Source organism: Triplophysa rosa, linkage group LG14 (assembly GCF_024868665.1).
Source record: "Triplophysa rosa linkage group LG14, Trosa_1v2, whole genome shotgun sequence".
Lineage (NCBI taxonomy): Eukaryota > Metazoa > Chordata > Actinopteri > Cypriniformes > Nemacheilidae > Triplophysa > Triplophysa rosa.
In genome coordinates this window covers 14,256,785-14,269,097 of record NC_079903.1, presented here as the reverse complement: position 1 = coordinate 14,269,097, position 12,313 = coordinate 14,256,785, and the positions used below count along the sequence as shown (strand labels likewise).

The following is a 12,313-nucleotide window of genomic DNA, read 5'->3' as shown; positions in this document are numbered from 1 at the left end:
CTCCATCATCACACTGATGCTGAGGCAGGTGAGAGAGAGACATCGCACTCGCACTGTACTGACCAGCTATTCTCCTCCTGCAACATTACAACAGACAAAAGACTCTCCCGTGGAGCAGGGCACCTGCTTTTTCATCGTTTCCACGTTAAAACTGATTCGGCACTGAGCTCTTTGGGTAATGCTGTTATGGTGTGTTATGGAAATGCTGAACTCTAGATGAGTGAGTGACTGACTCGCCTCTCTGTGGTTTAGTACAGTGTGTGTGTGGGCGCTCAAGAGGAGATCAGGAGCATTCTGATCCGGACTGAAAACCCCACCAGCGGAACTGAGCCAAATTCATTAAACCCGACCGAAGGAAGGAGAAGATCATATCGAAATGGGAGGATACTTATGTTGTTTTACGCGTTAATTTCCAAGTGGCTTTCTGACTTGTTTTGATTAGTTTACTACGGGACATCTTTTATCAGACTTTTATATCATAATCATATCAATTAAATAAGTAATCATCTCCATTTTAAATTGGAGAACGAGCTGTTCGTCCAGCAGTAAATGATGGGAAACTAGCGCCGTCCGATCACTGACAAGATTAAACGATATTTCATCTAAAGGGAGTTTTTCTTTCGGACATATTCACTTTTGGATTTGCAGAATGGCCATCAACACAGATACGGAGTTTGCTAAATCCAACCTGGGGGAGAGCGGCGCCACGAAACCGGAGTCCCAAGAGACCGAGAAACTTCTTACAACCGCCGAGACCACCGGGGTTAAGACCTCCAGCTCGTTTACCGTCAGCGTCGGCGGTGACAATGCTCTCGATGTCGATCAAAACGGCCACAGTTTGCCGCTGAGATCCGGATCGGCGGGAGAGCTCGGAGCGGCACCCTTGTCGCCGTCCAGAATCAGCCTGAGCCGCGCATCATCCACCGGCAACACCGTCCAAGAGCAGCAGAAACCTAAAGACTACCTCATGTTGGTCATTTTATCCTGCTTTTGTCCCGTGTGGCCGCTAAGCATCGTCGCTTTGGTCTATTCAATTATGGTGAGTGAGTAGCCAGCTAGTGATCAGAGATATTTTGGCACTTTTTTCAAATAAAGTCTGGTACGCGCTGCACGTTTATACACACTATTTGTATGATACACAATAATTGAAGGTGCTTGAACGTAGCAACTCACACAACGATTGTTTGTCGCTCCAGTAATGCCTCTTGCAAATAGCCCTGGCGCGTATGCAAAGCGCGGAAAGCCGCAGTCCAAAGACAAGCTCCACTATCCCCCTGACAGGTGTGATTTACAGCCCTGCATATGCTGGCAGTAAATGGGCTGGATGCTGCGTGCTGACGATCCATTCGCCAGAAAATTGGTGCAGACTGCCTCCGATGTTAATGAAGCATCCTCACTTACAGTCAAAACTTTGCGAGCTGCTCTTTAGACACAAACGTAGTGCGTAAAAGTGTAAAACCCCCGAAGAAGTAAAGAGAGAGTCTTTCATTTACATTTACCAATTAGAGGGTTTATTTAAATATGGTTAGGTGAAAATAATTTGAGGTTGCTTTTAAGACGCAAGGGTTTACATGCTTTGGATTATGGTTATTTACATAACTAAAATTTGGATTGCTATGCCACATTTGCCCCGAATATAGCCTACTTTTTAAAAATGTTTATGAAGCATTAAGGATAACTAGAATTATGCAACAAATATAGACAAATCGTTTAATGTATTAAAGGGTTTGAGGAAGTGAACTGAGGGTGTGCTCCTGCAGGGCGTGGTACCATTGAGAGAACTGGTGTGTTTGCTCCCATTGTCCCACACAAGCTCACAATACTAAAAATGATATACCAAAGTCCTGAATCTATAAATTTACTGTAGGGACATTTGGCCGTCTGGCTTTTCTTCTCTCTCTCTCTCTCTCTCTCTCTCTCTCTCTCTCTCTCTCTCTCTCTCTCTGTGCATAACCATCAGCATGCAAATACAACTTTCCATCATAGTCACAAGAGACCAGCTTTCGAACACATATAATTTCAGCAAATGAAATAAGACGCTGTCAAAGTCAGGCTTAAGTGAAATCTGAACCGTTGTCTGCTCAAAGCTTATACAACTTTCTAAACGTTTTAGTGCGATAAACAGTTTGAGAAATACACTGAAACACTAGAGGACCATCAGTTGGATGCAGACTGAAAGCTGTACCAATATTCTGCTTCTATCACCTGTACTACTGACCGTATGGTCATGCAAATAGCTTCTGCCTCCCTCATCAGTCCACGCAAATTCAAACAATTATTTCTTCCATGTCAACAGTGTGCCAGCAGAAAGCAGAGCTGGACCACAATTCAATAGCTGGCCAGACAAATCAATTTTTGGCCTTTTAACCAGCTATAAAAATGCCTCTGCATCACTATTTGGCCATGATTTGTAAGCTTATTTCTACAAGACAAAAATACATTTTGCTATAGGAATCTGCATGTAATTAATTTCTATTAGAAACAGTATTTTTGTTTCTATATATTTGAGAAGTTCATTTGCAAACCATCAAAAATATTTTTTTATGTGCATTCCAAGTAATATCTATCAAACTGCAGTTGGGTTGTTCTGATTAAGTAATAATAACTAATAAATATAGCTAAATAACACAATAAAATACAATTAAACAAAATAACAATGAAAAACATGATTTAAAGGGGTCATATGGCACGAATACGTGTTTTTATGTGTCTTTGGTGCGTTTTAAGTTGCCAATGGATGTATTGGACATGTAAAATTGCAAAAATTAAAGTATCGGAAACAAAAGATGCATTCTATCTAAAAGCGAATGCTCACCCAGACCTGCCTGAAACGCCTCGTGTAAGTTTGTGGTTTGATTTGACTAAGACCGCCCAAATGTATACGCAAGTAAGGTGGCCGTACCTGTCAGTACAATTGCTTTGGAACCTGATGTTCCAAATATGGTAAGAAGCGTTACACTTCTGTCACATGCATACAGTATTCGACCAATCACTACGCACTGGTTAACTGGCCAATCATAGCACACCTTGCTTTTCAGAGTGATGAGCTTTGTAAAAAATCTGCACGTTTCAGAGAGGCGGGGCAAAGAGGAGATACAAACATGCATGGTATGTGGAAAATACAGCGTTTTTGAACCTTAAATCGTGTATACACATTGCATTACATCTAAAACAAACGATAATATTCGTTTTAGCCGTGTCATATGACCCCTTTAAAAAAAATAAAACCTGAGTTATCTGTTTTTGCTAATAAACTCTTCATTTTTTAATTAGACACAGTAATTTTTATATGTAGGCTATTCTTTTAAGAATGTGGATTACTATTAGAAATCAACAGAAACTAAAAGTTAAACAAAACATTTTCAAAATAAGAGCACGAAACAAAAACAAGATCACAGACAACTTAAGCAACTCCAATTCACTGTATGCACGCCCTGCGGCTTACGTATTTCCGCCCATATCTCAGTTTTACGCGGGCTTCCGGTATAGCATTCTCCCACAGCAAAACAAGGTACTAGCGTGGTCTTTTTTCGTATATTCGCATATTATATTTGCATATTTTGATTAACTAGCGATTTCATTTAATTATATTATATTATATATACAGTATATATTAACTTTTGTTGCATACCTGTTTAATATATTTTATCAATACATCATTTAATGAGTTCAAGAAGCTTTAAATACATTCGTCGTGCAGGTGTGACGTCTCAATATTGCTGTGTCCTAACGGCAGCATATTAAAACGTTAGCAAGCATTGGTTGTAAGCACGCATTGGTAAGCACGCCGGAAGCTAGATAACAACTGAGCCTAAACGCGGAAGTGGCCGTGCATAGAGTGAATTGGTCATAAGGTCATGCTGAACAAAATCAAGTTTTTGTGTTGAAATCATAAAAAATCTATTAGGATAATTCCAATTAGGATTAGTTCTGAATGGAATTTCTGTGATAGAAATTATTTTTTATTATTACTGGAGGCTGTAGAACCACAATTCCTCTCTGCTGAGATCATAGCTAGAGATCATAGTTCTCAGCTGGTGGGTTAAAAACAGAAAGAATGATGCTAAATGCAAATATGAAAATGCAATTAACCAAAGTAAGTGCGAAATTAATACGTTTATCACCTTTTAAATATATTTTGTTTTGCACAATTTCTCTTGATAGGTGCTGAGCAGGGCAGAAGCCAACATAGATAGGTTGGATGGCATTTCTTTATCTTTAGGCAGAGTAAAAAAAGATAACCCAGACTACAGTAAAGTACACACAAAATCCTGTAATGGCCCTATTAACCTTTACGAATCATATAAACAAAGGAAACAAACGTTTGTCCTCTTGAGCTTTCGACAAACACTGATGACATCAGCTAAAAAGCAATTTTATTTCCCAACACATCCCCTCCAATTACCCAGCTTTGTAACGCCCATCAATAATTAATTTTAAGCTTCAGTGTCAGGTTACCAATTGATGTTCAATATATAAAATGTGGGTCATGAACCAAAACCTGTTGAGACCACTGATTCAGAAAGCAATTGTAACTGACAAAATATTACCAAGCTGTTGTAGGTACAATATACCATCAGGAGCCCTGAAATCAATGAGCTGTATTACAGAGGCTAACAGATCCAAATAAAATGTTCTTGTAAGTTGAAGCTCACAGAGGCAGAAAGGAGCCAGTGCATGGGAGAGGGGAGGTGGAGGCATAACATTTTATTGGACCGAGCAATCTCTAGCACTAAAGCAGCGATTGCACACTTGGCAGGTTCTGCTGATGAAATATGGTAAGCAGAACTGCAGCAAACGGACAGCTTTGTTTTTCACACACTAAATGCATTTGTTGCGTTACACTACAACAGAAATTTGAGACGACAGGCGGTCGCCATTTTCTGCACCATGCTTTAAAATAACCATATGGCGTTTGGAAAATATTGATATTATGATGTTTGTTGCTTGCCTCTCAAACAAGCACCGTCATCATGTTTTTACTGTGCTGAATGAAACATCCCATTATGAAAGCAAACAACCAGCGAGATCATGTTTCAAGCGCACGGGCGTGTGCTTTCTATAGTCTAATCGCGTGTGCGTTTATGCATTTTACTAGTGCACACAGTGTCCTATACATTACATCAATTCATGTTTTCGTGAGCTAAAGAATCCGGGACACCCACATATTTGTAAAGTGGGTGTGCGAGTGTGTTTGGGTTCTTATGCCGTGCATCAATGCACAAGCTTTCCTCCCAGACATTCTTTCCTGTGCTGGCATGGCTGTTTATAATTAATGGTTCAGGCTTCCGAGGGAACACTGAGAGCCCCTGTTCACTTCCAGACTGCAGTGGGAGATAGCGAGAGATGAAAGGTGTGTGCGCGCTTCTGTGAAATGGAATAAGAAGGGAGGAACTGAGGAGAAAGGTGGGTCATCGAATCTGTCAGATGACCCAAACAAATAGCCCAGAAGACTTTCCAGTTCACAGGAAAAATATTACTGGGCGAACTTCCCAGGGAATCAATGTTGTCCATTTGCCATGTCATAGAACCACATCCCCCTTTACTCAGAAAAGCCACACACGGACCATTAGAATCTACTGCAGCTTCTCAAAACCGCAGTCGAGCAAAATGCGCCTAACACACAAAGAGCCGGAAGCCATTTGTACGGCCATCTACCATAATGTAACATCACAGCATCACCATGGACTCTCTTCGCTAGGTGTGAATAAAATAGAGACGTGAGATCGGTATGCGAAAGAGTCAGATGGCATTTTGCTAGTTTTTTTTTCTAAAGACTTCTACTGATTGAAAGCACCGATACGGCTTTTCGCCGTGATTAGACTTGGAGATCAATAACGTTTTGCTGCTCCAGCCACATATTATACCCCAGCTAAGATGTCAGAGCCAGTATGCAGAATTTGAACTGAGCAAGGCTGGCTAGGTTAGTGAGAGACGGAATGCTACAGGTCACAGGTGTGAGTTAAATGACACATTACAGAGTGATGGTACATTTAGACATTAAAGTATTAAAGGTCTATTTATTTAAATCCACTTTTCTCTAGAAGTGCTGTTGTATGTTGGTGTCAAACACCATATTTTATTAGAATATTTACAATTTTCCCCCAAAATGATCATAATTTTGCTTTAGCTCACAAAATGGTAAAACAGCGAGGTAACACAACAAAACCAAACTTGTATACTAAAGCTTAACTAAAGCTTTAATTAAACACATTTTCTGGGAAATAACAGAGGAAATCTTTAATGTAGTGAAGACTTCATGTGTGCCTGTACCAGAATTGACTAGAAAAACCTAGAGAAATATTCAGGATCACTTACACACTGTGGCTCTGAAATCAACAGGTACATCACTGCAGTTTGAAACTGAGCCTCCCTATGGATGAGAGGAAAACTGTGTGTATGTGTAAGATTGGGGAAGCTATTAAGTTTCCAACAAGACCAGTGTAACAGCAGTAATCCTATCCACATCTTTCAATGTGAAGCAATATGCAGTCTTACTATGTTTGATGTGCATTTACCATGAAGGTGAAGGTCAGTTTACCAAGTATTATTATTTAAATTATCCATATACAGTGCAGACTTTTTACAGTTTTGTTTTCAGTTTTATTAATAGTTTGAGTTTGCTTTTATTTTTATCCTTTTTGTTTTTATGTTTAGCTTAATTTGTAGCTATTTTGTTATGTGCTTCTGTGCTTTTATTATTTATTTGTTTATTTACGTTGCTGTATAAAATTAATAGTTTCATTTTAGTCATCTATTTGCAGTTAATAACTGTAGTGCATCAACTTAAACTTGTTTTAGTTTATTTCTGAGGCCACATTTATCATTTTACTTTAGTGTAAGTTTTTTTAAAATAATATTTAGACAAACATTTTATTTCATTAATAATTTTAGTTTAGGTTTAAGTTAACTACGATAACCTTGATGTGTTATTTCTTTTTTCCTAATTTAGTGACAAATACATAATTTTCACTAAAATGGTAAATCACGATTATAATATCAAAACTTAACCCCTTATTTTACAATAGAGCAACACATATTGCCAAAACCATCACAATGGTCCACCCACCTTTCGTTAATTTTAACAAGTGGCTCAGTGGTGAGAGCATGGCACTGGCAATGCCAAGGTCATGGGTTCGATCCCAGGGGATTGCACATAGTCAGAAACAAATATATAATACAATGCAAAAATGTTTCCCATTGACTTTCCATAGTAAGAAAAAAATGAGGACCATTTTTGGGTGAACTATTCCTTTATTGCTCAAGGAAATCCAGGAAAAGTCAATTCAGCACCTTGGACAGCACCACGCCAATGAAACAAAGCATTGAGACTCCAGAGCGCGCTGGTGATATTACGTCACGCCGTAAGACGAAAAACCGTGCTGATGTGACACAGAATGGAATTAGCATTTGAGTGTGGGGAGAATGGTTGGCCACTGTATGTCAGAGGCTTTTTCCAGCAGGATCTATTGCTCAATATTGATTACTTTAATGCAGTCTACTGGAGAGGCTCTCCCTAGGGTACACTAACAGCCTAATGGGTGGCTGTGGCATAGGGCTGCACTAATAAGGAAACATGGTTATCAGCTCACCCCATCTTGTGTCCGAATCACTTAGACAATTCACAGCGTGACCTCCGACCCCTACTGTTGATTCACTGCCTTCCTAAATGCGGAAATCGCAAACTTATTACGTGAAAAGTATGTAGAGATCACACTGTCCATATTGTAGTTAAGAAAGCTATTTGTAAGATTAAGGGGTGGTTTCCTGGACAGATTACACTAGTCATAGACCAAAATAAATGTAAGAGCTGTCCAAACTGAAAACAACTTACACTGACATGTCTTAAAATATGTCAGTGCCTTTGTGTCGTCTTAAAATGCACACATGTTTTTAGTAAGGCATGTTTGTTAAAACTACTTAAATGTTCTAATTTAACTAAGGCCCAATTCTGGTTTAAACTAATCCCTGTCCGGGAAACCGTCCCTAGGTGTTGTATTTAGAGTATACAGTGATATTTATCTCTAACTAAAATCATCTTTTTATGTTTTGCTACAGTCGAGAAACAGTCTACAGCAGGGCGATATGGATGGGGCGAGGCGCTTGGGACGCTTGGCTCGCCTGCTCAGCTGTTTTTCCATCATTCTGGGCCTCCTGATTATCATAATCTACGTGGTGGTTACAGGTAACCCCAAAGAATCACTGTTTATATTCATGCATTTTATCAGGTAGAGGTTTATTTTGAGATTTGTGATTTCAGTTGAAATTATTTGATTATTTAAGAAGAGGCAACAGTCTACAGACTTACACAGTGTAGATGACTGGTTGCTGGGAAAACAGTCAAAAAAGTTTAGCCTTCATTATACTATTTTAGCAAAATCCATAAAATATTTTTAGAAAATTATTTATTAGGGTACGATAGGTTTCAATTTTTCTTTAGCTTTGCTTGGTTTTTAATGTGTGTTTTCTCCTCTGTCCTCAGTAACTGGATAATGAAAAGGAAAAACAGTAAGGATCAGAAACAACCATCTACAGTACTGCAAAAAAAATGAATCACAAATGGTATAATTAAAACAATCTCCCTCGTAAAAATAATGCCACTGACGTTAAAAAAGAAACAGGAGGAGTGTAGCAACCTGATAAGATCCAATTAAATAGCAAAACTGCATGCAGTAGGTTAGCATGCTCGATGAAAAAGAAAACAAAAACCCCATACGTTACGAGAAGAGCGATGGCTTGCATTATGTAAATGAGATGCAGTGCTGTTTTGACAAGAGGACGACACGATGAACGACGGGACTTTTCTTCGGAATCTTTGCAACATGGGTACGCCCAGCAAGCTGTATTTTAACCTTATATTACTCCTAGATGATCATGCATTCAAAAATTATGCACAGATATATTTGCAACGTAACTACCGATGTATGTTTTATAAAAAGATTTATACATGCAGTTCGAGGTAAGGGATAAACTAAGGACAACTAAACTGTTGCCTAAAGGGCTTGACAGAGTTAAAGGAAATATCATTGGGGAGTTTTGATTTTTGGTTATTTCTTTTGTAGATTTTGATTACAAAAATGTACCAAAATGACCACTTGCATGCCAGATCTTATATGGGGATAGCCAATGACTGTCAGCATATTTAATTTTGTTTGGATAAAGATTGGAATGTGTTACTGTCTAGTGTGTGCCCGATGCTAGTCTTTGCCATATTCTCTAAGTGACACAAAGTGAACAGAGAGCTCTGTCTGGCCACCAGACTCTGGAGGTAAAACTTAAGCATGCCAGGCCTCTACCAAACAAAACTGCTGGTGCATGGACATTCGCATACAGGCATGCAAGGTCCAGCACCATTCCAGCCTCTGTGCCAAGATCCTCACATCAGTATGCTAAACAAACCACAGGACTATTCATCGTTCTGATTTTTTTCAAGCCAGAATGCCAGTCATCTCCCTACTTAATACTTATAAATATGAGATATATATCAACATATTTATAGAAATATTTAGGCATGCTGTGGGTTGACAATACAACACTTCTCTATTTTCACACAGAATTATAAAGAGCTTGTGTGTACAAGACGTCGTTTTGAGACATCTGACAGTGTTTATTGCATCTCTGCGATTGCTCATTCCATCACTGACATGCTGATATTTAAGACCAAAGGGTCAGAACTACCAATCTTAAATAAGAGAAGAAAGAAAATGGAGGTGTGGATACATAACAGCACTTATCTGGCTAGTTGGTTAGGCCGAGGAAGATATTCAAACACAGCAGGAAATCTATTGATCTGCTTCATTTATACTGAAATACAAGTATTTTTACAGCCCCGTCATTGATTTCAAAGCACTTTATCACATATTACATCAATATTCTGATGGTGGTTAGCACTAATCTCACATCCGGTCAAAACGTTTGTCCACTGCTACTTTTTGTATGACCTTGTGTGCTTTGCATTTCTTTCCAGAAACAGACTGCTTGCTCCTGAACTAGAATATAAGCTTCTCTAATAGCCCTTTTTTTGACTATAATCATTTGTATGTTCTTCATTATAATCATTATGCCAATATGAATGAGATGCAAAAAATGCTGCTGTGTGTCTTTTAAAACTGTGATTTATTATGTACAACTTTTGGAATCTTGGTTCACTTGTATATCTATGTTTTTTCATAGTTATTGTGTACCTTTGCAAGTGCAAAATAAACATTAACATGCATGGTCCACAATTCGTTTGCAGTTATTGATCTTGTACAGCTGTGGAGGACCAGGGAGGAACTGATTACATTAGCAACAAAGTACAAAAGTAAAGCTTACCACACAAAGACAGAAAGACAAAAGCATTCTCTTTTAAAGCCTTCTCGCCTAAACCACACATACACACGCTTCATTTTTCATGCCCCTGACTATTGCTGTTGTAAATAATGCATGACTAAGGAAATGGCACAAGATCTACTGGCTGATTTTGCACTTCCCCGGGTCTCTGATATCGAAGTATGGCCCTATGCCGAGCCACAATCTAGCACTCAGCACTAACAGCTCTCTCACTCACAATGACACAGTATTTAAAACCTACACAAATCTAGTCACAAGTTTCGATATGAATAAAGCATTTGTCTTAGTCAATCAGAATAAAAAATTCAAATGGATTTATTAGCAAGGGAAGAAACAGACCAATGAAAAATATGTGTGTAAAAAATGATGAACCTGTTTAGTTAGTAGATAAGCTCTAAACCAGCTAATGTTACATTTCCATATCCCCCTAAATGTCATTATGGCTTGCTAAGTTGCGAGCTTCAACAGTGCTTAAAATTATTTACACAAATATGACATCTTCCTGCATCAACATTCTCATGTTATTCAAAGCCTGAATATGAATATGACTTTTCAACCTGATCTCACAGGAATTCGTAACTGTTTAAGGAGGTGGCTTATTGGTATGAGTTTTTTTTAGGAATCGTATGTTTTTGTACAATTCACAACGTGTACGATTACTAGGAAAAAAGCAATACTGAAGCCCCACCCTAACTATCTCTTTAATGGCCATTCAAAACAAGCACTGTGTTCTGACTAAAGATTTCTTTGCAAGTACAAATAAACCACAAATATTTCATTTCATAGTGGATGTTTTACTAGTGCCCAATAATTTTTGGAGGGCTCTTAACAGTGCTGGATTAGGGACCGGGCAATTGGACGGAGCCTCAAAAGCTCCTCAGCCCACAACTGAATTCAACTTTCTAGCCCTTTTTACAATGTGCATTTTTGCAGAGCAGCTTTACAGGAAACATTTTAAATAGAATATACAAGGGGGAAAAACAGGAAATGTATGCAAAAGTAAGAGTTAGGGTTATGATTGCCCGATATTAAGATTGGAAATTGACTGGGCTTTCAACAACAAAAAAGGTAAATGGCTTGCAAGGCTAACACAAATATTAATGTCTATAATATAGCATATTAAAGAAAGAAAAAAGTATGTCTTATGCTGCTATGGCGCACTCCATGCCACTAGCGCGCGGATGAATGCGAAAGGCAGTCTTAGCAGGACATATTCTTCAGACAACCAAATCAGATTTTTTTATACAACAGGAATTGTCCCCAAAACAAAGACAGTGATTTGAAATGAGAAACTGCATTGTAGTATTTACTGAACTTTCAGTACTTACAGCAGACTGATTGGCGCTACATGAATTAGCCCGAAGCGTCAGGTTAAGTGCGCTGTTCAAGGACACAATAGTGACAGAGCAAGACTGTGATCTCCAGTTTCAGCTTCATCTGGCGACTCAGCATCCATAACTTTTTGGCAAACAGCCTGGGAAACAAAATATTATGTGCTCCCCTCTTATCCTACACACAACACACACATTCCTACCTAAATGAAGTAGGATCAATGAGGTGCCTCGCTTTTCAGAACTCAAGAAAATCATATCTACAGATTGGCGACAGACAGATTGGTGTTATTTATATACTGTAAAAGCAATACCACTTTCTTACCATAAAGATTACATCAAAGACGAATTCCTATTTATATTACCTCAGTGTCCAGATGTTTCTAAAGTGCAAACGGAATAATGCAAATATACACCTCTGTTTGCATCTGATTGGGTGGTAACTACATTTCTAATCTTTCCGAATCTGATAAAGTCGTCTTTAATTTAAAAATGGTAAACGGCATCTATTAAATTGGAAAAAACGGACACTTTTGTGTGAACAAGGGCAATTCAGTCTTCTGTCTCTTTGACAATACGCTTAAAGCACCTAAACATTTGTACTTTATCTCAAGGTAAATGCTCAATGTATTGGAACAGAACAATTGGAG

General features: G+C 38.6%; 1 protein-coding gene across 1 annotated transcript; it reads left to right on the top strand.

Annotated features, from left to right (window-relative positions):
• Window positions 1-24: 24 nt before the first annotated feature.
• trarg1a (trafficking regulator of GLUT4 (SLC2A4) 1a) lies at window positions 25-10,548 on the top strand. The gene is made up of 3 exons (XM_057351928.1): window positions 25-1,039; window positions 8,059-8,185; window positions 8,483-10,548. Exons 1-3 carry the CDS (start codon window positions 650-652, stop codon window positions 8,491-8,493), a joined length of 528 nt encoding a protein of 175 aa, XP_057207911.1. The 5' UTR covers window positions 25-649; the 3' UTR covers window positions 8,494-10,548.
• The last annotated feature ends 1,765 nt before the right edge of the window (window positions 10,549-12,313 follow it).

Coding starts and splice junctions, on each gene's coding strand:
- trarg1a (XM_057351928.1), top strand. CDS start 650: ATGGCCATCAACACAGATACGGAGTTTGCTAAATCCAACCTGGGGGAG. Junction 1,040..8,058: donor CTTTGGTCTATTCAATTATG/GTGAGTGAGTAG, acceptor GTTTTGCTACAG/TCGAGAAACAGTCTACAGCA.